At 35.4% G+C, this 25478-nt stretch overlaps 1 protein-coding gene across 1 annotated transcript in view; it reads left to right on the forward strand.

Moving 5' to 3' along the window:
* DMD (dystrophin) overlaps window positions 1-25478 on the forward strand; it is a 2004585-nt gene that overhangs the window by 998245 nt on the left and 980862 nt on the right. The window contains exon 44 of the mRNA XM_082716529.1: window positions 9364-9511. Coding sequence (XP_082572655.1) covers window positions 9364-9511 — 148 coding nt within the window. The remainder of the gene's footprint in view (window positions 1-9363; window positions 9512-25478) is intronic.

Raw genomic sequence — 25478 nt, forward strand, 5'->3', positions numbered from 1 at the left:
CTGCTTTTAGGATTTTCTCTTTGTCACTGAGACTTGTAACTTTAACTATTATATGACAGCATGTTGACCTATTTTAATTGATTTTTATTGGATTATGGTGGTTGTTCCCTTTGCCAATTTATGGAAATTCTCTTCTATAATTTGCTCCAATATACCTTCGGCCCCTTCTCTCTTCTTCTTCTGGAATCCCAATTATTCTAATATTGTTTCATCTTATGGTATCACTTATCTCTTGAAATCTCTCCTTGTGGTCCAGTAGTTGTTTATTTCTCTTTTTTTTCAGCTTCTTTATTCTCTGTAATTTGGTCTTCTATATCACTAATTCTCTCTTCTGCCTCATTTATCCTAGTAGTAAGAGCCTCAATTTTTATTGTACCTCATTAATAGATTTTTTAAATTTCAATTTGGTTAGATTTTAGTTCTTTTATTTCTCCAGAAAGGGATTTTATTTGTCCAGAAAGTGTCTCTCTAGTATCTTCTGTTTTTTCAAGTTTAGTTAGTATCTTTATAATCATCATTCTGAACTCTAGTTCTGACATTTTACTAATGTCTGTATTGATTAGGTTCCCAGCTGTTGGTACTGCCTCTTATTCTTTTTAAGCGGGAGAGTTTCTCCACCTTCTCATTTTGTCCAAAGAAGAATAGATGAATGAGAGAACAAAATGGTAAAAGGGTAACAGTGACCCCAGAAAAATATACACTAATCAAATAAGAAGAAACCCAAATTGGAGGGAGAAGGGGTAGAAGAAAGGAAAAAAGAGGGAAAAAAAAGTTATTTGGCTGGTGAATAGAAGAGAGCCACACACTTGATTTGGGGTGTATTTTGGTCTGTTAGAAGAAACTAGAAAAAAATGCCTCCCAAAATTTTAAAGAAAGAAAAAAAATGTGTATATATATATATATATGTGTGTGTGTGTGTGTGTGTGTGTGTGTTTTATATATATATATATATATATATATATATGAACATGATGAAGGGATGTAAAGATGAAAATTTAAAAAGAAGATTTTTAAAAAAGGAATTGATAACATGAGATAAGTTGGTTAAAAAAAAGAAAAGGAAAGAAGTTGATCAGGCTGGAGACTAGAACAAAGCCATATGCTAGATTTAGGGTATATTTTGGTCTATTAGAAGAAACTGTATCCCAGAATTTTAAAGAAAAAAATTTACATGCATATAAAAAATAAGTTTAAATACAGTGAAGAGATAGAATTTGACTATAAAAATGAAGATTAAAAATGATTTTTGAAAGGTATTGATAAGACAATAGTTAAAATAGGTTAAAATAGGAAAGAGGAAAAATTCATAAAAAAAGAAAAATAGGAAAAGAAAAAATAAAAATTTTAAAAAATTATCTTTGAAAGACTAAAGAGCCATGGGAAAAGAAACCATAAATTCTATGTGCACTGGTGTTTTCCAGTTCTCATTGATTAGTAAACTTGGTTTTGGCTGTATGTTCTTGGTGATTTCTGGGGGTGGGGTCTGTTGCCTGTGATTCTCAAAATGTCTTTGCCTTAGGTGGAATTGAACTGCTTTTGCCAGGGGCCAGGCTAAGCAATCTACTCCAGTTTGCTTTCAGTAGCTGTTGTTCCCAGAACACTTTCTGTACAGCTTTGGAGAAGGAGAGTGAAGATGGTGGCCTCCCAATCTCTGGTCATGTAGGATCCAAGAGTTTGGGGCCCCACTCCTCAGTGCACCCTCAGAGAAAAGCAGTCAGTCCCTCCTGTCTCCGTGGTCTCTGGCCACACTCTGAGCTCACCCGGCCTGTGACCAAGCATTTCTATCTCTGATGTGTGGCCCTGATTGGTGTCTCCAAACCCAGAATATTCTGCAGCACACTCCTGTGCCACTCCTCCTGGAGGAAGAAGGAGGGGGGTCTTCCCATATCTGCAGTTTGTGGGGTCCCTGCTTGAACAGCAGTGGTCCAATTGTGCGTTGGATCATGGTTTAAGGTAATCGCAAGCTGAGAGCCCCCTCCTTGGCTCCCTCTCTGTAGCTGGCCTTCCCACTCTGATACCTGGAAGCTTTGCCACACTCAGACACCCCTGGTCTTTCTGTGACTCCATGCATCCTGAGACTACATTGACCCAGTGATGGCTCAACTCCCTGCTTAGCCTCTAGAGTAATGTCCCTCAGTGGAAAAGACTTCTAAAAGTTGCAATTTTGTGTTCTGCTGCTCTACTGCTTGTTGGGAGCTGGCCCTTCTCCCCATGGTCTATCTTCCCATATATTACCTTGGATTGACTTCTCCACATGTCCTACCTTCCAGAAAGCTGTCAATTTTCTGTTCCTATAATTGTTGCTCTTTTCTTCTATCTCTTGTTGAGTTTGTAGGTGTTCAGAATGATTTGAAACCTATCTAGCTGAATTCCTGGCACCAGATGAAATTTAGGTTCCCTACTCCTCCACCATCTTGCTCCTCTGGAAAAAAGCAAATTATTAAGACCTTATAACAAAAGATAATATGTTAATGAATGTTGGAGGAATTATTTCTTAATTGTATGTATAAAGGACTAATCATAAGTAAAAATAATACAATCAACTATATTCTATATTAATAACTTCTGTGCACCAGAAGTCAACATTAAAAAGTAAAACTGAAAACCACAGAGTGGGAGGAGATAATTTGGAAGACACATATAACTGAAGAAGTGTATGCATCCATAATTACAAAGATTTCCCCCAAGTGTTTAAGAAAGAACAATGATAGGAAACAGAGGAGTTCTTAAAAAGTGAGGAAGGGCACAAAGAAGGCTTGTGGACTGCTGACAATTGTTTTTTATCTTGGTCTGGTTGGTGTTTATGGGATTATCACTTTATAGTATATAACAAATATATTTAATGTTTCACATTATACTAAAACTTTTGCCATTTTCACAAACTGAGAACTCCAAATGGCCAATAAACATAGAAGGAATATGCCAGCCCCATTAGAAGCCAGGGACTTGCAAATTAAAATTAAAATATTGCTAGATGTGGCCTGAAATTTCAATAAATTGAAAATTAATTGAACTTGAATTAAAAATTAGTTGAAATTTAACAGTCTAACAGTACCTTGTGGTGGTGAGAATATGAGGCTGTTAGAATTCTAATACACTGCTACTTAGACTATCAATTATAAAGAGGCCTATACGCTTTCATATGTTACTATGCTAGGAGTGAAAACCATACAATAGTATTTGGTCATATTAAAGATGTACATAACCTGTGTCTCATCAGTTTCATTCCTAGGTATATACTCCACAGAAATGCTTCTGCACATATCCCAGGAGATAGGTATGGGAATGTTCACAGCAGCAGTGTAAAAGCTTCAAAATAGAAATAATCTAAATATTTATCAACAGTTTTTTAAAAGTATACCAAAGAATATTATACAATAATGAATAATAGACCACTCTTAAATTATTTATTTATTTATTTATTTATTTATTTATTATAGAGAGAGGGGGAGAGAGAAATCCCCAAGCAGACTCCCCATTAAGCCTGGAGCCTGATGCCAGGCTCTATCCCAGGATGCTGAGATCATGACCTGACCTGAAATCAAGAGTTGGATGCTCAACCACCTGAACTAGCCAGGCGCCCTGAGAAACATTTTTAACTAATAAATTTAAACATTTTAATAAAAATCTTAAAAATATAACTTTAAGGGGTAAAAGGCAAAATAAAAGCATAATATTGAGCTAATCAAAACACACAAAATAATACATATTATATGTTTGCATTTGTAAAAATGTTCAAAAGAGTATATAAACCAAATTCCAGTGTTTTGGAGGTATAGTTCTATTACATAAATTACAAAGCTCTAAAGGAATGATTACCGTGGAAGTTGGGAGGGAGGTTATATTGTGGGGGCAGGAGACAGGAGTGATGAGTGATCGAGAGGGAGTTCAGGAGGTGTTCTAGCTACTGGAAATTTTTTTTTTAATTTCTTGGCTTGGGTGATGGTAACATGGGATTTTGTGTATCCTTCTCTGCATTGTTTCACAATAAAATGTGTTTAAAAAATATGTATAGTGTGGGTAGTGTCAGACATTGTCCCCCACTGATTCTATGCTAGAGTAATGATTCAACTTCCATAAACTTGCTAATGATTTATCCCTACTGAAGAGACACTGACATGTCGTAGATTCTATATTGGTGATTAGATTTGCATTTGAAAACCTAAACCAAATAGAGGTAGAACAATTGCACCAACAACTACTACCACTCTGTGTTGAACATTGCCAGATACTTTTCTTAGAAATTTAAATACTTTCTTTCATTTCACCCACACAATTAACCTTTAGGAGGAGATAGGTACTTCTTTCATACTTACTTTTCAGAGAGGTCACTTACTGGTCCAAGGCCACCACAGTAAATGATGAATCTAGAATTCCAACCTGGACAGTATGACCAGTGTGTTCTCTCTGCTTGAAAAGATGAGGTCTTGGGTTCAAGGAGAAACCTATATCCATTGAGTGTTTGGAGTGAGACAGTCAATCATACATGTGGATCTGAGTCCAGTATAAAAAAAAAAATAAACATAAGAAGACATGCTTTAGCCTAGAAATCTGGGGCAGTGCCTTTGAGAGAAAAGTAAAAAGGGCATAAGAGAGGTGGGCAGAATTGGAGCCATGAGAGAACTCCTCAGAGTGGGTCAGGTTCTGTTAAAAAAACAAAACAAAAAAACAAAAAAAAAAAACCTTTCATAACTTATAGCATACTTAGGTCTTACTACAAAATTATATTATTGGAAAAGTGGGAAAGAAGGTGGGTAGGGAAGAATAAGGTACTATGATTTGGGACAAATAACTGATTTGACTTTATTTATCAACACCTATAGTTTAGATCATGAAGCTTTAGCCAAGGTACCGCCCACTCACCTCATCAAAGATGAAATATGTAGGAAGAAATAATCAACAACCTAATGCTGAGTTAGCAGACTTAAGTATAAAACCACAATGGATGTGTCAGATGGCTACTAGGTTATTATTTATTTAAATCTATTTCACAGAATTGAGCACCATCTTAATGACCTGAAAGTGTTAAAGTATGTCCCAAAGTACCTAAATTACTCTGTAAATGTAATTTATGCTTGAGAATAATCTGACTAACTTGATTTAGAACAGCAGGAAGTAAGTTATTCCGCACATAAATGAAGCAGCAGTGTAATTTTAAATATTGCTTGCATAGTGAATGAGAATTCTAATATTTGCAAAATTTTAAAATCACTTGATTTATTATCCATATGTTTATACTGACATTTTTGTCCTTTATGGAGTTGGTTTTACATTTCCTCTTACTGCCAGGGAAAAAAAGCATTTTTCCCCTAGTAACACCATAGAAGGTAAAACTTATATTTATTTTCCTGAATGGTATTTTTAATATCTCTATGTATTTCTAGGTCTTGCTGCCTTTTTCTCAATCCTGGACAGTCCAGTTAATGGAGTGAGAGGAGTTTAGGGAGCTTAGTAACTGGTTAGAGATTAAACTTATAAATGTAACATTGTAAAACTAATAAAATTTATACCTATTCATTCAGAATTTTCTTTGCTGGGAAAGAGTCTAACTTTAAAAGCAGTCATGATAAAAAATGAAATTTTACATAGTAAGTTCAAGAGTAGATTTAGACTTCGCTGTTAACAACGCATATTAAAATTCTGAAAAGTATATTTTAAAATTTTATGTGATGCTTGAAATGGAGTTTAAAACATTATTACTCACATTAAACGCCATCACGTGTAAAGTACATACTTTTATACTTTAATATTTTGTTTGAATAGAATTACTCATTTTAACATTAATTTTAATAATGAAATTAAATCAACTTTATAGTGTTCAAACTTCTGGCAGTTGCAAGCTATAATGAATGCTTTCGACTTAGATATTTTACAAAGGCACAGTGTAAGTAGTTCGAACCAAAGCAAAAGTTTGCATTGCAGGAGTTGGGAAAAAGGAAGAAAGAGAGCAAGAAGGCATTTCAAGAATATGGAGTTAATGTGTCAAGACACACAGCCCTGAGGCAGTAGCAGGGCATGGGGAACCATATAGATAGTCCTATGTGGCTGACAAATCCATCCTGTCTCACTTTTGTGGGCCTGGAACAAGGATGGAAAAAAGAGAGCCTAGGCTTATATTGTATTTCCCTTCTCATCCTACCTCTGGCTGTCTTGCAGAGCTAGGGATGCCACGATCAATTGTAGGGGCCCTTATGGTTTTCTTCTTTGGGGAAATTTAGAGGAAAGGTAATCGTGAAGAGGAGCAGGGATTGTTGGGAGAGGAGGCTTTGTGGAATCTAGTGGAAGGTGGTAATTGCCAGTGCTCTGAATGGTGGAGGGACACATCTGTGCAGCAGCCTGGAATGAAGAGTTGGCATTTACAGTACAAATGTTGGAAAAACAGCCACCTGCCAGTAGCTGAAAAGAATTGGCAAGAGGATAATTCTGGTGATTGGATCGGGAAAAGAAAAGCAAAGTAAGAAAGAGACCGATGACTGCTACAAAGGTGAAGGAATGGTAAATTGTGACCAAATGTCAGCTCCTCTGTGTTCTGGTTATCTTCTGCCTATTTCTCAAACTGTGGTAGCAGGAAGAGAGGTGGAGGTAGTAGTCATTAGCGTATGAAGCTGCCTTTTTTTTTTTTTAAGATTTTATTTATTTATTTGAGAGACAGAGATCACAAGTAGGCAGAGAGACAGGCAGAGAAAGAGGAAAGGAAGCAGGCTCCCTGCCGAGCAGAGAGCCTGACGCAGGACCCTGGGATCACGACCCAAGCTGAAGGCAGAGGCCTAACCCACTGAGCCACACAGGTGCCCCGTGAAACTGCCTTTTAAAATTATTTTGAAGTTACTGTATTTTTTCTGAATATCAAAGTATGAAATGCACATTGTAGAAAAACTTAACAACATAGAAAAATATAAAGAAAATTGAAATCAAATCTAGTCTCACCAAGATGGGAAAATAACAACTATGCCTCATCATTTTTTAAGTTTCATTTAACAAAAATTTTGGCTCCATTGATGTGAGTCACTATGAGACATGCAGTGTGCAATTTTCTTTTAAAGGTGATAAATTATTGGGGCACCTGAGTGGCTTAGTTGGTTAAGCATCCAACTCTTGACTTTGGCTCAGGTCATGATCTCAGGGTCTAGTGATCAAGCCCCATGTTGGGCTCTGGACTCAGCAAGGAGTCTGCTTGTCCCTCTCCCTCTCCTCCTTTTCATCTCTCTCAAATAAATAAAATCTTAAAAATAATAGAGATTAAACTCTTAAGATGTATCTTAAGTCATTTATTGTGTATTATGTAGTGCTGAAAATATATGGAAACAAAATTATCGTTACACCACACAGAATACTTCCAAGATCATTTTGCTACCATTTGCTGCCTGTTTTAATACTACCAAAATACTGTTTTAGGTATTTTTGAAGTAAGAAATACAGTTCAAGTACCTGGGTAGCCCAATTCGTTAGATGTCTGACTCTTAGTTTTGGCTCAGGTTGTCATCTTAGGGCCCTGATCTTAGGGTCGTGAGATTGAGCCCCATGTTGGGCTCCATGCTCAGTGCAGAGTCTGCTTAAGTTTCTCTCTCCTCCTCCTTCTGTCCCTCTTTCCTCAAATAAATAAGTAAACCTTTAAAAAAGAAAGAAATACAGTTAATAATCAAGTGTGATGTCTGATAAAATGCACTGTATATGTAGATTCATTATTTGGGAGATAATAAAGAAGATAAAATCCTGACAACTATGGCTTTGAATTATTTAGCTAGTAAGACTTCATCTTGAAGAAAAAGAAATCCTACCAAAGAGCATGGAATACTATGAAAGTCACCATTCAAGCCAGAGAGATCTGGGAATTCCCTTTCTGTCATTTTATTCCTCTTTACATTTACCTAGACAGACTGCTCAGACTCTCACTTTTCTTCAGTGGAAAATGGGAATAATAATTGTTATGTTGAAGGAAGTGTTTTAAGAGTACATGATATAAGTAAAAACATGGAGCCCAGTGCCTGACTCATAGTGACTATTAAAGAAACGTTAATTTCATTCTTTTCCTGTTGAAACAATAGGGAGTTGGAGCATTATTTAAGTTCTAAGATTATCTTAATTTCCTAAATGGAGGTAGATATCTGAAAAAAATGTTGAGATATTCAAAACTATAACCCACTACATCTTAAGAGTAGACCTCAGAGAACTCCTACAGGCTCCTTGACTCTGAGGCGGCCCCACAGCCAGGAATTCTCAGGATGGTTTTTGGTTTAATGCTAGAAAATACCTGTTTGGACAGGCCTCAGGAGACCCAGTAGTTCATAACCCCCTTAAGACTATAAAACTTATGGTTGCGTTATAGATATTGGGAAGGTATGTACTATGGTGAATGCTGTGAAGTGTAAACCTGGCGAGTCACATACACATTAGATGTTAATAATTTTTTTTTTAATTAAAAAACATGTAAAACTTACAGTGTTTTTCACCTTGAAAATATGTTAAAATCACATGGGTGCTTTTAAAAATAGTAGTGTCAAGATCCCACCTGCAAAGATACTGATTTAATTGGTGATTCTTAGTGCAACTGTCTTAAGGTCAACATACAACCCTGGCTCATTTCTGCCTCTGTCACTTCTGTGACCAGAGCATAATCAAGTACCTCCTTCTTAATATTCTTTCCATGTGTGATATTAACACAGTACCTTGCACTGAGTTCCTTCAGCATTCCAGTTAAAAATATCACCAGATACAGTAAAACAAGAAGATTTAAGGAAGACAATAATCACCACCTAAGTAGTATATCAGTTAGTTGGTTACATCTGTCATCCTGGATGCTTGAGAACTTTAATAAATAAACCCTTTGGATTAAAAGTAATAAAGAAATTGATAGGCTTCATGAAATAATTTGTTTTTATTTGCTTCAAGTTTTTATTTAAATTCTATTTAGTTAATATATAGGGTAATACTATTTTCAGAAGTATAATTTAATGATTCACTGTTTATATTTAACATCCAGTGCAGATAATTAGATTTTTATCCAAAAAATATGCTGTTATTGAATATCTAGCTTTGAAATGCTTAATTTCTTAGGTGCTAATATGTTTTTTAAATTCCTGGATTTTTAAAAAATTAAATATGCTCATAGGGAAGAAAATGTTAATACTCTACAATTGTTTTTATTTTTGTTTCAGTCAAGAAATATGAATGAAAATTATAGCCTTTTAAAAATTCATCCTTTTTATTCAATATCATTTATTTCTGTTAACTGAAATTGAAATCTACAAATGTGAGAAACTATCAAAATAATATCCTTACCCATATAATATATAACATATATGCTATGTCAATGTAATTTGTATAATCCATTTACTTTTTTCAATCCATGTTTTTCACCTCTAGGCGATTTGACAGATCTGTGGAAAAATGGCGGCGGTTTCATTATGATATGAAGATGCTTAATCAATGGCTAACTGAAACTGAACAGTTTCTCAAAAAGACACAAATTCCTGAGAACTGGGAACATGCCAAATACAAATGGTATCTGAAGGTAAGATTTTACGATCTCTTTTTTCACATTGTCTTTATCTTCGGCACAGTATCACAGCTGTTTAACTTCTTTAAGTTCAAGTTGTAAAGGATGAAGGAAATTTACAATTCTCGACTTTTGTTGTCATCACTACATGTACTAGAACATCATCAGAATGACCATATTGGGAGCCTGTGCTGTTGACTCTTTGTGTCAGGGTGAGAGTTAGTCTAGATCTAACTGGTTTCGCTGATGAACTGAGAAATATAGTTAAGTCTGTAATATAGGAAATAATCTTATAACATGATGTCCTGTGGCTTTGTAGCAGTGTGTGTTTTTGCTTTATGTTGAATCCTGTCCAGGAGAATTTTTGGTATACTTAGAAATAATGAAGTTGCTGGAAATATCCATCGTGACAAAATTACAGTTTTGTTTCCCTAGAGACAATTGTGGTGATGTAGTGATATTTCTATATATTCTGTTGACAGAATGCCTTTTGAGATCATCCAGAGGCCAAAACAATACAGAGTTAATTGGTGGTATTTACTGACTTTTTTATGGTTTATGTTAATGGAAATGCAACATGTGGATTATAAACAGCATACAGTTTAATTTCAACTTGCTGTGTCTTTTGAGTATACAGATAAAGATAAATTAGATTTTGGAAGCTATAACTTAGGTAATAAAATATATAGTTAAGGTACAAGAAATACTGAGTTTATTACACCAAGTATAAAATATTTTGGTGAATTCTTAGCTCAAATTGTCCATGTATTAATTTTAAATCAAACAGATTTGTGTTGTAGCCAATTTTTAATGCCATAAAATACTGATTAAGACAGATGAAAACAAAGTAAAACATAATTTAATTTCAGACATTTCAAAATGCAGGATTCATAAAAGCAGCATCATATTCAACTTTACAGTTCTCTATTCTCATATAATTTCTTGCATAGCAAAAATATCTTATGAATTAAAAAAGTAAGCAAGTAAGCACATACATATAGGTAAGCTATATGAACATATAATATGAATAATCTTAAAATCTTATGTAATTATGTATATATCCATCAAACTTGTATATACATGAGCATTGGCATTGAAGATAGAGGAAATCCATGGCTTTTCAATCTGCCATCATATAGAAAATATATTTTGTAATAACACTAAAGTGAATTTGGGGCTAATGTAGCATTATGAGATCTCGGAAATACATGCCATTAGGGTATACTTGAGATGTTAAACCTCTTACCTTTTCCAGAGACAACCTATACAAGGTACATTTTAACCTGTTTTTATTATTTAAAAATATATATATACTCACTATAAAAATAATAAAGCAATGCAGAAGTATATGTAACCTTCCATTCTCCTCCTCAGAGAGTAGCTGTTTTGATATGGATTTTGGTACATATTTCAAGTCAGCATCTTTGGGAGGCCCCCTTTGAGATGGAGATTAACATATAGAAGGCTTATTAGGGAGTGCTTTTGGAAATCCAGCAATTGGTTTATGATGTGCCTTGGTATAATTTTCTTCATGTTTCTTGTTCTTGAGATCTGTTAAGCTTCTTTGAATTATGGGTTTTTAGTTTTCTTCAAATTTAGAATTTTTAAGGCATTGTTTTTATGTTGTGTTCTTTTTATTTTCAGTCTTTTTTTCTGTGTAAATCATATTATATGATTTGTATTGTCAAATTGACCGATCTAATCTTTTGCATTACCTAATCTATGGTTAATCCCATCTAGTGTATATTTTTAACCCCAGACACTGTTGTTTTGTATGATTCAGCACCTTGTTGAAGTGTGACTTGAGTCTTTTTAAATCTTTCATGTCTCTACTCAATTTGTGAATCTTTCCTCTACCTTTTAGAAAATATGGAATACAATTATAACATCCTTGTCTACTAATGCTACCATCTGTATCTGTTTTGGGTCATTTTCAATTAAGTTTTCTCTTCATCATGGGTCTTTTTTCCCGCTTCTTTGGACAAATGGACATTTTGACTGGATGCTGGATGTTGTGAATTTTAACTTGTTGAGTGCTTGGTGTTTTTGTGCCAATAAATATTCTTGACCTTTGTTCTGAGACACAGTTAATTTACTTAGAAGCAATTTGATCTTTTGAGCATCTCTCTTCTAGACTTTGTGAATTTTAAGGAGAACAACATAAGTCTAGGGCTAATTTTGCTCTGCTACTGAGGCAAAACCCTTCTGAGTATGCTCTCTGATGCCCTGTGAATGATGAGATTTTCCACAGTGGCTGGCAGGAACAGGCACTATTCCCAGCTGTGCGTAAGCTTTGGTGGCTGTTACTTTTCATCTTTTTGCATAGTTTTCTCCCTTATTATGTGTAGTTTGCTCACATATAAAAGCTGATCAGGACCAGCTGAAGCCTGGAAGGGAGCTCTTTTGGGGTCTCCAGTGTTTTCTCTCTGTGTATCTTTCTCCTGTTTGATACTCTGCCCTGTAAACTCTAGCCATTTGGGCCTCCTGGAAGTCCCAGCTTCATCTCATGAACTTGAAGAGACCTCCTAGCTTTGTGAGGGTTTCTTTATCCTTTGTTGTAGCCTGGAACACTCTCTAGACAAAAAGTGGCAGCAATTATGGGGTCACCTCATTTGTTGCTAATTTCTCAGAGATCAGTAGTTTTTATTACCAAGTATCTAATGTCTTCAAAACCATCATTTCATACATTTTGTCCATTTTCTTCAGTTTTTGCCAAAGAGGTTAAATCCAGTCCCTGTTACTCCAACTTGACCAGAAGTGGATATCCATGCCAAAGGATTTTGATACCATTTGATCTTTTAGTACATTTACTTCTGCATACTCTTGCAACTGTATGACGCTTGTAAATGCCTTGAGAATGTCTAAAGATCCTCAGTTCTTGACAATGTGGTTTAGTTGTTGTTGCTAAACATCTTATCAAAACTTTTCCCCTTAGTTGAAGAACTTTTTAAAAAGATATTTTATTTAGTCTGTTTTTTTACTCAACTTATACCTGAAATAAGAAAAGGAATTCTGCATGTTCAGGGAAAAGCTCTTCTAGCTAAAGAACTGTGAATGATATTGCAAATCCTCTAAACAGTAAAGGTGTTTTTTTTTCCCCCTAGCTATTTAGAAGCTCCAAAGTCATGTACATGCATATGTGCATGCATTCACACACACACACACACACACACACACACACACACACACACAAGATGCCCACAGTTATCTTCTATTCTTCTAAGTCTCAGAAAACAAGTCCAGAAGGACACTGTAAGGTACCACCATTAGTAAGACAAATAGAATTGCTGATAATTTCAGCTATCTTGGCCATAATCATTGTTGATTGAACAACAATAAATAAGAGAATGAGTTTAAAATTTTGCTAAGAAATTATTTAAGGAAACAGAATGTTGATGGTGCCTGTTAGTAGCAGACAGATTTGTTGGCATGAACTGGCAGTGGTTGCTTTGAGGGAAATCAACCAATCTGCCCATATACTAAACAGATACACACAGGGGTACACTGGAGTTTAAAGACTCATATGTATAATTTTTAGAAAAAATATCATGTCTGAATATGAAATAAAATAAAAAGTATATACATGTATGCTTTTCTATATATATTTCTCTCAAACTGCCTTTTCTTTAACTTATTAACTTGAGAAAAGATAAATCAGTGTCCTACTAACACTTGGTAGTGTCATTCAAAATAATGTGACTGCCAATAACAGATAGATGGTCTGGTTCCATGCAACCCAGTGTTTTTTTTCTCTGTCCCAAGTTAATGATAAAATTAAATATGTGAATTCACATGTTTCAAGATATTCTAAAAATGTGTCATGCCACAATAGGAAATCTCTTTCCAAAAATTATTTTTTTTGCATGAGAATATATCAGTTATGTTATATGCCACCAAAAATTCATTTGTTAATACTTCCATTTATTTATTTATGCAGCTTCTTTTTTTTTCAAGATTTTATTTATTCATTTGGCAGCAAGTGACACAGCGAAAGAGGAAACACCAGTGGGAGTAGTTGGATAGCAGGCTTCTTGATCCCAGGATTCTGGGATCATGACCTCAGCCAAAGGCAGCCACTTAACTGACTGAGCCACCCAGGCACCCCTATTTATGCATCTTCTTGTATATTTATTCCACCAGCAGTAACTGAGTGCATATGCAAAGTTCTATCACCCATAAAAATATTGACTTGCTATATTAGGCTCTAATAGAAGTTCAGAAGTTTGGCTAAGAGGTTGGAAGCCACATTCAGAAAGTGTGGGTTCAAATCCTAGCTCTTTTAGCTTAAAAGTTGCAGAATCTTAGGAAAGTGTGTTATGTCTCTCCATGCCTCTGCTATCTCTTCTCTTAAATAGGAATAAAAAATAGATGTGCAGATAGCACTTAGAGTTTCATTTTCCACAAAATAATTACTCATTAAATGAAAGACTTTATTGTAACTAATCACTCTTCGTAAGTGATTAGCCTATATTTATAAAAAGAAAAATTTATTTATTACTGAATTACTGTCCCAACCATCTGAAATACAGATTGGGCAACCTGATAATTTCATTAAACCTTATCTTTTTATGAATTATGACAGTTCTCTCAAAGTACATCTCTTGGATTAGGAATTGAGGAAAATTCTAGTTCAGCCAAACACATCCTCCTCAGATAGTTGACACTTCTGCCTACTCATTTTAGAACAAGAAGAAATGTTAATGGGAGTTTTCAAAGGGAAAGCTGAACACCATGAAAGAAAGTTATGAAAATAACATTAACTCATATAGTGACAGAGTGAATTGGTATGCCAACAAGTACCTTGAGTGAAAATGGGATTGTGGAAATCATAACATGTCCTAACATTTAGTTTTACACGTCCTTCTGGAGTAGAAAGCAGTAAGCTTTAAAACATGAACTGTTATTTAATGGGGTTGAAAATTCTTGAGATTGACAGAGGAAATTATAAAAATCACCATTAGATCGAATATTTAAAAGAGTGGAATATTCCTGCTATTCATAGAAACAGAAACTGTTTGCTTTATGGGGTAATGCTGCTTAGTGGACCATATTTCAACTCTGAAAAGCAGTTTGCAGTTATTCAATATATTAAACATAAAATGTGCATAGGACCCAGCAGTTTCACTCCTAGATTTGAAAACATGTGTTCAAACAAAAACTTGTAGATGAATGCTCATAGGAGCACTATTCATAATAGACACAAGGTGGAAAAAACCCAAATTCCCATTAACAGATGACTAAATAAAAATTAACAGTACTTCCTAAAGAATGTTGCCATGAATATAAGCATGACACCTTTAAATCTTAAGAAATTCCATTTAAAAGCTACTAAGAAGTAAACAGAGGAGGGATTTTTTTTATTATTTTATTTTATTTTTTTTAAGATTTTATTTATTTATTTGTCAGAGAGCGAGCGAGAGCGAGCACAGGCAGAAGAGTGGAAGGCAGAGTCAGAGGGAGAGGGAGAAGCAGGCTCCCTGCGGAGCAAGGAGCCCGATGTGGGACTCCATCCCAGGACGCTGGGATCATGACCTGAGCCGAAGGCAGCTGCTTAACCAACTGAGCCACCCAGGCATCCCAGGAGGGATTATTTTTTAGATGAAACTTTGTAGGCTTTAAATCAACAAATGTTAAGCCAACATAGGGAGTGAAGCAGCAGTGTGCTATTTTGACATGAGTTAACTGATGTTTTTAGGCAAAACATCATCTTTTTAATGTGAAGTTAACTAGTTTTCTGGTATATCTTTCAGTGCTACCATGTTTTACTCCTCCACAATATATATCATATTGTACATGTGCAATATATTTATATATATTGTTGTAAACAAATTCAATTAAAAGCTGTTTACTTTGTAACATAGTGATACATCTTAATTCATTGTAATTGAGGATAAAGTCAACATGGATTAAATATGTCATGTTGTAGTGTTTATGTTCACCATCAAATCTCAAAATCTTAGTTTAAATTTATGTCCCAGTTAAGTAGAATATACTTTGCCTTTTCTCAAATTGGAAGCTTGCATGAAGAATGGAAAATTCCATAGAGACTGTGTAGTTATAGTATGAGAACATTACTGTGAACTCTCAGATGAAATGATAAATAGGAAAAAAAAAAGGCACTGGTATTTTGGAGTAGGGGAGGGAGGCAAAGAAAGAAGAATCTAAGAGTCTATGTTTGGCAGCTCTGCAGCTCTGCCTTACCTTGGCTATTCGTGATAGAGGAAAAAAAAAATCAAAAGTATTTTTTAAAAGATCTAAGTCTCAGAAGTTTAGATTCACAGAGTACACTGGAGTTACATAGGGCCTGCCCAAAAGTTGGAGACAGGCATGTCCGTGAAAAGTCTCTTTTTCTCATAAAGGAAGTCTCACCCAATTTGCAGTCCAGAAAGGCCTCAAGCAGCAGGTGTCATTGCCCAGAAATAAAAAGAACTAAATGGATGTGTGTAAGTCCCTGACACTATCTGTTACAGAGCAAATTTGGTACTTTTCTTTGGAGGTACTCTAATACCTAATTGGTAATCTACTCCCTTCAAATTACTTTATAGGAGATGAACGATTTTGAGTGAATATGGATTAAATCAAAGGCTATCTAGAAAAAGACATATGGTGTAAAAGACCAAATTGAATACAAGTATGTTTTCTATACAGTCGGCTTTTACAGTGCTGATTTTCACCAGCTGGCTGGTGAGTTGGAAGGCTTCTTATCAGCCTCACTGCTGGGACTCAAATGCTGATAGGAACTTCGATGGAAAAATTACTTGAGTAAAAATTTTGTGCCATCTGTTGCCCTTCATTGGGACCCCGATGTTAATAATAATTCATACTATCACCAGCCCTTTATATTTCCCCAGCAATAATGAAGATTTTTTGTAGTCCCAGTTTCTGTAACTAAAGGGCACAAACTAACATTAAGGGAATGAGCATGAAAATTGAGTGCAAAGAGAATTTGTCTCTCATCACTTGCTTTAGGGTTACAGCATTGTATAAACATGGGAATACATCTTACAGTGAACTTTTCAATGTTATTTGCTGGTAGTGGCAGGAGAATTCAGACTTAATACAGTTAAACAGTTGGGCACTTCATTCTTACGTAAATATGGTTAGCCTTTTATTGCTGCTTAGAAACTCCTCTACAACTTCTTGGCTCTTATGCATCTTTTCAGAAGTAGCAAATAACAGATTTATTGGGGGTTTGGCACAGTGCAGAAATTCATAGAGGGACTCTAAATTGTTGCCTATCAAATGTGCCTTTCATAAAATAAGTATATTAAAATAATTGGATATTCCCAATGACTTGTTCTTGTTGTCCAGCATGGCATGTTTAAGAAGATGACAGATTGCCACCCATTATTGGAAAGAAGCAAGAACCAAAACTATAACTTATTGTAATAACCATAGCAGTAAAGAACTTCTTAAAATGCATGAAAAACATGTCATCCCTAAGGGATCCCCATTCTCAGAGTAGAGTAAGAAATTATCAAGAGAGTAAGAATCTGCAAATAAAAGTGAAGCATGCTAATTGAAAATTGAAAATTGAAAAAAAAATCACTGCTCACATCAACATAGAAGCAATATGAATCTAAAATTATTATTTGATGAAGCATAAGATTAATGCTAATATAAGTGATTTTCATGAAGTGCAATAGTTTGCAAAGAGGATGTTCTAGCCACACTGATCTTGCTGTTTCTTTTCTCAAAGTTTCTTACCCTTCCTTCTAATGCCTGTTCCTGTGATTAATTTTGCTTTTCTCTTTGCTTAAGGATTCCACTCTAGCTCCAGCTCTTATTTGCTATGTCCCAATCCCCTCCCTCTCAGGACTTTTTACACTTCTCTTTACTTATACACATTTGTGCTCTATGTTTTTTTTTCCTCAGACATGACCTTTTGTAACTTTTCTTACCTTAAGGATCTCTCTCTCTCTCTCTCTCTCTCACACACACACACACACACACATACACACACACACACACACACACACACACACTTTCTTTGTAACACTGTCATTTGCTAAAATTATAATATATGCTTGCATGTTTATTATCTGTATTTCCAACTAGAATGGAAACCTTGCAGGGACTTGGTCTTTCCTGGTCACAGATATCTACTCAGCACTTAGAACAGTCTCCTTGTGGGGTGCATGAGTGGATCAGTTTCTTATGTACCTGACTCTTGATTTTGGCTCAGGTCATGGTCTCAGGGTCGTGGGATCAAGCTCCACATTAGGGCTTGCTCTGTGTTCAGTGTAGAGTTTGCTTGAGATTCTCTCTCTCCCTCTCCTCCTGCCCTTCCCCCTGATCTACCCTCTCTTTCTCTCTCTCTCTCTCTCTCTCTCTCTCTCTCTCTCTCAAAAAACCCTATCTTCTTGTATATGCTGCATATAATACTCATTATAATGAAGAATTAAATAAATGAAAGAATTATACATTCATCCCATTATTTCCTTAGATAGACAGACTATCCCCAAACTTGTTCTTCCTTTTACCCCATCTCATGTCCAAGAAATGCTCCCTTATATTGAGCTGTCCTGTTCTCTTCTTTGTACAAAGTATTTAAAATTTTCATATTTGCTGATGGTTTGACAATATGATGGCTTCATTCGCTTACTCCTTGAGCATATTATAAATACCTGAATCCATTCAACAAACATTTAGTGTGAGCCTACCTCATGCAAGGGTTTGTTGGCTGCTAGGGGTATGGAGTTGGCAAAAATGCCCATTTACTTTAATAAACTAACAATTTCATGAGTTTAGCATATTAAGGTTAAGGTGGAAACACATGCAGGAGTCATTATTCCAGAAAGCTCTGGAAGCAGCCTTAGGGAAACAGGAGTTTGTTTTCTACAGCACTTATTTGTGCTCCCTAGTCCTTTTTGATACCCCTTCATTATACCTCTTGGATTCCCAAGCTCAACTGAGAAAACATGACTTTGGGAGCCAGGAAAGAGCAATATTGTGAAAGGCAGCACAAGGAAAAAGCTATCTCTGAAGAAGTCACCCAGAGAGTGAGAAAATGTTCTGACATAAGTTGTAAATTTTGGAAAAATGATAAAATTGACAAATTATAGGATAAGAGGCCTGTTCACAGATGAGATGGTTCAGAATGAACTATTCATCAAGCTGAATAGCAAGTATCTAGTCATAAGAATGGTAAATCTTCCTACTCTATAACTAAATTATAGGTACAAGCCAGAGACCACAACTGTTTGCAAATATCATAATTCACAAATTTTAAAGTTCTTGCTCTTTTATGAAGCTATAATTGGCAGAACTTTACTGCCAATTAATTTGTATTAAGTCATTCTGATCAAAACTAATAAAGAGGGATGATTCAGGTTTATGGAGAGAAGAAAAAATAGATATGTTGGAGATGAATGCATATTTATATAGTAGCATGTTCCCCCTTAAGGTTGTATTAGTTCACTATTACTTTTTGTCAGTAGATAATTTTAGTTTATAACTATGTAGTCCTGCACATTTTAATCCTTTCTTTGTCCAGGTTCGGGATTTCACTTTATTAAGACTCATTTTGAGGGATATGGCAGAGAAATTGAAATAATAGAGAAATGTGCTACCCCATAGATTCTAGCACTTCATGTAGAATATTGAACTGGTTATTATTATAAGTAAATATCTCACCTTCAATATCCCTCAGCATACTTGCAATGGAATGAATTTTAATACAATATATTACACTTAATATTGATCCTAAGAATATTAAATTCTTTAGAGGAGCAAACTTGTGGGACCAAATCCTGCTGGTTACCTGTTTTTGTAAATAAAGTTTTATTGGAACTCAGCCACACATATTTATAAACTGTCTATGGCTGCTTTTTTTGCTACAAAGGCAGAGTTAAGTAATTACAGAAACTGCCTTGCCTGGCAAAGCTTAAAATGGGAACTGTATAGCTCTTAATAGAAAAAGTTTACTAACTCTTGCTTTAGAAGATAGAGTAATAAGTTGCAATAAAAATCCAAGTGTCCTTTTTACCTTCTGTTTAAGTGTTCTTTGTTACTTGATATAAGAGAGAAATGGACTTGGGCCATGTTGATAAAACAAATTGAAATTCATGGTAACAGAAAGAGAACAAAAATAGACTCGCTATTTAAGTCAACTTTCTTTTTTAAAAGACTTTTAACCCGACTCCAAGATAATGCTGGTCCCCAGCATTGGAGGGAAAAAGAAGTGGACTCTCTGCTGAGCAGAGAGCCTGATGAAGGGCTTGATCCCAAGACTGCAGGATCATGACTTGAGTCCAAGGCAAACGCTTAACCAACTGAGCCATCCAGGTGCTACAAGTCAACTTTCAACTCCATGAATTAAAAGAAGGGGTTTGATTAAAAATCAAAAGATGTTTTAAAGTTGCTTAACTAATGTGTGCTGGACTTAGTCATTTTGAAGAGTGTATAGCAACTGACTTACTGACAGTACCACCAGTTCCTCTTGGGTAACTGCACAGCTTTAGATGGATATTAAATCAAGTATTCTGTCCAAGAGAGTTCTAGAAGTTGTTCTGCTGGAGCTTTTCTCTCACCATATCAGTGATCCTAAGCATAGGTCCTAAGCTTGGCCAATCATATTTTTTTCTTGAGACCTTTAATCTTGTGTTAAGTGATGAGGTTGGAGTTTATTCATTCTAATGAAAATGACTGGTCATGAACAGCAAATGACTCCTACTATGGAGACTCTCTGGAATCCTGCCTGTTCCATGCTTGATTCTTCGATTTTGCCTTCAGTCCTATAAACACTTCTATTTCTTTACCATGAATCTTCTTATTGGCAGAGGCGATTTCCATTGCTTATCAATGAAGAACTGAAGGAAACTTAGTATGATTAGAGAAATTCTTTGTCTAGCCTGGCTCCTTTTATAAAGAACTTTGAGTCCCTTTGGAAAGCCTGCAAAACATAACCATTTGCATGTAACAAACAGTTTGCAATACTTTAAGATTGATGGGCAATTTCTATTTGACAGAGAAACAATTAGGATCAACTGTGGTCATATATTGCAGAATACCAGTGTTGTTTCCACGCTTTAAGTGTTGTTGGATCGTTATATGAGATTCATAATTTTGTCCTGTTGTACCCACTTTTGCATTACCATTCAGTCTTAATTTATTATACACTATTAAAAGTTTTTAGGTAATTTGTTCTTATTGCTACTCAGACATTAAAATGTCTACAGGCTGTGAAAAAGAATAAATTTGATGTGCCAGCCTCATTCTCCAAATCCTGGCATTACAACTAATAGTACAGGCTTATATTGTGTTGTAAATCCTAGTTAACATGGATTTATCTTGAAAATACCATTTTACTGCTATTTTCAAATAATAGTTTTTTCACACAGAGAAATATAATTTTTCACGCACAAGGATGAAATATCCTTGAATTTCTATTTGTTTTTAATAATATAGGGCTTTTGTATATGCTTACAAAAGGATACTGTATGTATTTTTAAATGCTAATAATGGATTGGTGAAATAACCTTAACTTTAAAACAACAAAGTTATTAAACTATGTTTTACTGCTTATTAATTTCTTTAAACAAGGCTTATGAACATTTGTTTAAGATCTATGTTATAAGGAGCAAACTCCACCAAGTTCTAGTTCATAGGAATTTGAAAATCTAATCTCATAACCAGGGCTATCTGTAGAAGAGTATTAAGGGCAATTCAACCAGTACCATAGCCACCCAAGATAATATCATTAAAAGGAGACTAAACTGTTAAAATATTTCATAGTCTCCTTTGGTTATCATTAAGAACAGAAAATTTTTTGTTGTCTTGTTTTTTGTTTGTTTTTAATTGTGTTATGTTAGTCAACATGAAGTACATCATTAGTTTTTGATGTAGTGTTCCATGATTCATTGTTCACATGTAACACCTAGTGCTCCATGTAATACATGCCTTCCTCAATACCCATCATTGGGCTAACGCATCCTCCCACCCACCTCCACTCTAAAACCCTCAGTTTGTTTCTCAGAGCCCATAGTCTCTCATGGTTCATCTCCTCCTCCAATTTCTCCCCTTCATTTTCCCTTTCCTTCTCCTAATGTTCTCCATGCTATTGTTTATGTTCCACAAATAAGTGGAACCGTATGATAATTCACTTTCTTTGCTTGACTTATTTCACTTAGTATAATCTCCTCCAGTCCCATCTGTATTGATGCAAAAGCTGGGTATTTATCTTTTGTGATGGCTAAGTAATATTCCATTGTATATGTGGACCACACCTTCTTTACCCATTGGTCTGTTGAAGGGCATCTCAGCTCTTTCTACAGTTTGGCTATTGTGGACATTGCTGCTATGAACATTGGGGTGAGTATGGCCCTTCTTTTCACTACATTTGTATCTTTGGGGTAAATACCCAGTAGTACAAATGCTAGGTCGTTGGGTAGCTCTATTTTTAATTTTTATTTTTTTTAAGATTTTATTTCTTTATTTGACAGAGAGAGAGAGAGAGATCACAAGTAAGCAGAGAGGCAGGCAGAGAGAGACAGAGAAGCAGGTTCCTTGCTGAGCAGAGAGCATGATGCGGGGCTCAATCCCAGGACCCTGAAATCATGACCTGCACTGAAGGCAGAGTCATAGCCCACTGAGCCACCCAGGCACCCCTATTTTTACATTTTTGAGGATCCTCCACACTATTTTCCAAAGTGGCTGTACCAACTTGCATTCCCACCAACAGTGTAAGAGGTTTTCACTTCCTCCACAGCCTCTCCAACATTTGTTGTTTCTTGCCTTGTCAATTTTTGCCTTTCTAACTGGTGTAAGGTGGTATCTCAATGTGGTTTTGATTTCAGTTTCCGTGATGATGATGAACAATTTTTCATGTGTCTATTAGCCATTCGTATGTCTTCTCTGAAGAAGTATCTGCTCATGTCTTCTGCCCATGTTTTGACTTACTTGTTTTTTGGGTGTTAAGTTTGAGAAGCTCTTTATAGATATTGGATATCAGCCCTTTGTCTGTAGTGTCATTTGTGAATATCTTCTCCCATTCTGTGGGTTGCCTCTTTGTTTTGTTGACTGTTTCCATTGCTGTGCAGAAGCTTTTTATCTTGATGAAGTCCCAAAAGTTCATTTTTGCTTTTGTTTCCCTTGCTTATGGAGATGTGTCTTGAAAAAATTTGCTCTGGCCAATGTGGAAGAGGTTACTGCCTATGTTCTCCTCTAGGATATTGATAGATTCCTGTCTTACATTGTGGTCTTTCATTCATTTTGAGTTTATCTGTGTGTATGATGTAAGAGAATGGTTGAGTCTGATTTTTCTGTATATAGCTGTCCAATTTTCCCAGCACCATTTATTGAAGAGACTATCTTTTTTTCCATTAGATTATTTTTCCTGCTTTGTTGAAGATTATCTGACCGTAGAGTTGAGGGTCCGTATCTAGGCTCTCTATTCTGTTTTATTTGACTATGTACCTGATTTTGTGCCAATACCACACTGTCTTGGTAATCACAGCTTTATAATATAGCTTGAAATCAGGTAACATGATGCTCCCAGCTTTCTTTCTGATTTTCAACATTTCCTTGGTGAATCAGGGTCCCTTCCTGTTCCATACCTGGGATGCAAGGGCGGTTCAACATTTGCAAATCAACCAAAGTGATAGAACACGTAGTAAAAGAAGAGACAAGAACCACATGGTCCTCTCAATTGATGCAGAAAAAACATTTTTCAAAATACAACATCCTTTCCTGACTAAAACTCTTCAGAGTATAGGGATACAGGGAACATTCATCAATTTCATAAAATCCATATATGAAAAACTTTCAGAAAATATCATTCTCAATAGGTAAAAGCTGAGAGCCTTTCCCTTAAGATCAAGAACATGACAAGGATGCCCACTCTAGCCACTATCGTTCAACATACTACTAGAAGTCCTAGCAACATCAATCAAACTACAAACAGAAATTTAAAAAAATATATATTCAAATTGGCAAAGATGTCAAACTCTCTCTCCTCACAGATGACATGATACTTTATGTGGAAAACCCAAAAGACTGCACCCTCAAATTACTAGAACTCATACAGCAATTCAGTGATGTACAGGATACAAAATGAATGTACAGAAACCAGTTGCTTTCTTATACACTAACAATGTAACTATAGAAAGGGAAATTAGAGAATTTTTTAAAAAAAATTATTTATTTATTTTTTAAATGTATTTTAAGTGTTCCAGAATTCATTGTTTATGCACCACACTCAGTGCTCTATGCAATACGTGCCCTCCATAATACCCACCTCCAGGCTCACCCAACCTTCCACCCCGCACCCCTCCAAAATCCTCAGATTGTTTTTAAGAGTCCACAGTCTCTCATGGTTCATCTCCCCTCCAGTTTCCCCCAACTCCCTTCTCCTCTCCATCTCCTGATTCCATTTACAATGGCACCAAAATCCATAAGATACCTTGGAATAAACCTAGCCAAAGAGGTAAAAGATCTATACCTCAGAATGATAGAACACTCATGAAAGAAATGGAAGAAGACACAAAAAGATGGAAAAACTTTCCATGCTCATGGATCAGAAGAATAAACATTGTTAAAATGTCTATGCTACTCAGAGCAATTTATACTTTAAACGCCATCCTAATAAAAATACCAATGGCATTTTTCAATGTGCTGGAACAAACCATTCTAAAATTTGTAAACAAGAACAGAAATTTGTAAGTAGAATTATAATGATATTTAGATACCTGAAACGCATGACACCAACCACTCCCCCATGCACGGAGATTTATGATTTAGTTGTCACACCCAAGAGATGAATCTGCCCACAAGATTACATGTATTTTAGAGAACATGTGTACCACCACTAAGTTCTAGTTTGAACATCTAGTCCTGACAATTCCTTGTATTTCAATTAAATTTCAAAATCAGTACATTTATTCTGTAACCATTGAGAGGAGAGCTGCTATATGTCTGATGTACAGGGTTCTCAACACAATCCCAATCTATTGAGAGAATACAAGGTTTACCAAGTTGATGAACATTTAAATGGTTGTCACATAAATGGTATATTCAACAGATGGACATTTAAGCAGTTTAAAATAACAGCTAAGATGTATAATAGAGGTTGATATAATATCAGAGGACTCAGAAAAGGGATAACAGAAGTAAGTAACTAGCTAGAAGATTTGAAAGAACTTTGTAGAGGAAGTGATAAGGGAAATAAGCAAGAGAAGGCTACAGTCAGTAAAAGGGGGGAATATTTGAAAAGTGATGGTGTTCTAAAAAATGGTGATACTAGTAGCACACAATGAAAAGTACTCTTGTCAGATCACAGATACCTGGGAAGACATGGCCAGGAATGATGGTGAGGACATATTTCCTTTTTTTACTGGTTAAATTTTTGGGTTTTTTTCCTGTTTTTTAATGGACTAGTATTTTCCAAACTGTGAGTCCTGAATCAGTTTGCGGATCACTACCAGCATTTGTTTTGAAAGAAGCAAAATATAAAATATTGGGGTTCATTACACATATGGGAGAATTGTTTCATAGATTTTAATTGTTGCTGCTTCAATTGTGTGTGTGTGCTAGGTTCTTTCTGATTGAACATCAGAAGGTAGTAACGTGATGAGTATATGGGAAGCATTTTTAAAAAAATCAAGAAGCCAGTTTAAGAAATGGATAATTTGGGAAGATGGTATAAGATCAATTTTATAGAAAAACATATCCAGAAAGATGTAATACAAAATTTATTTAAGTGTAGTAGCATATGAAGTTTATTTAAGTGCCTTGCTATTGTAAAGGTGACAAGTGATATTACTTGATGTGATTCTAAAAAAAAATAATAATCTCAGCAAGATACGTAGAAATAGTATTTTCTAAAATATTTTATTTATTTATTTGACTGAGAGAGAGAGATCACAAGTAGGCAGAGAGGCAGGCAGAGAGAGGGGGAAGCAGGGTCCCTGCTGAGCAGGGACTCAATCCCTGCTGGGCTCAATCCTGGACTCTGAGATCATGACCTGAACCGAAGGCAGAAGCT

Source organism: Mustela nivalis, assembly GCF_964662115.1.
Source record: "Mustela nivalis genome assembly, chromosome: X".
Lineage (NCBI taxonomy): Eukaryota > Metazoa > Chordata > Mammalia > Carnivora > Mustelidae > Mustela > Mustela nivalis.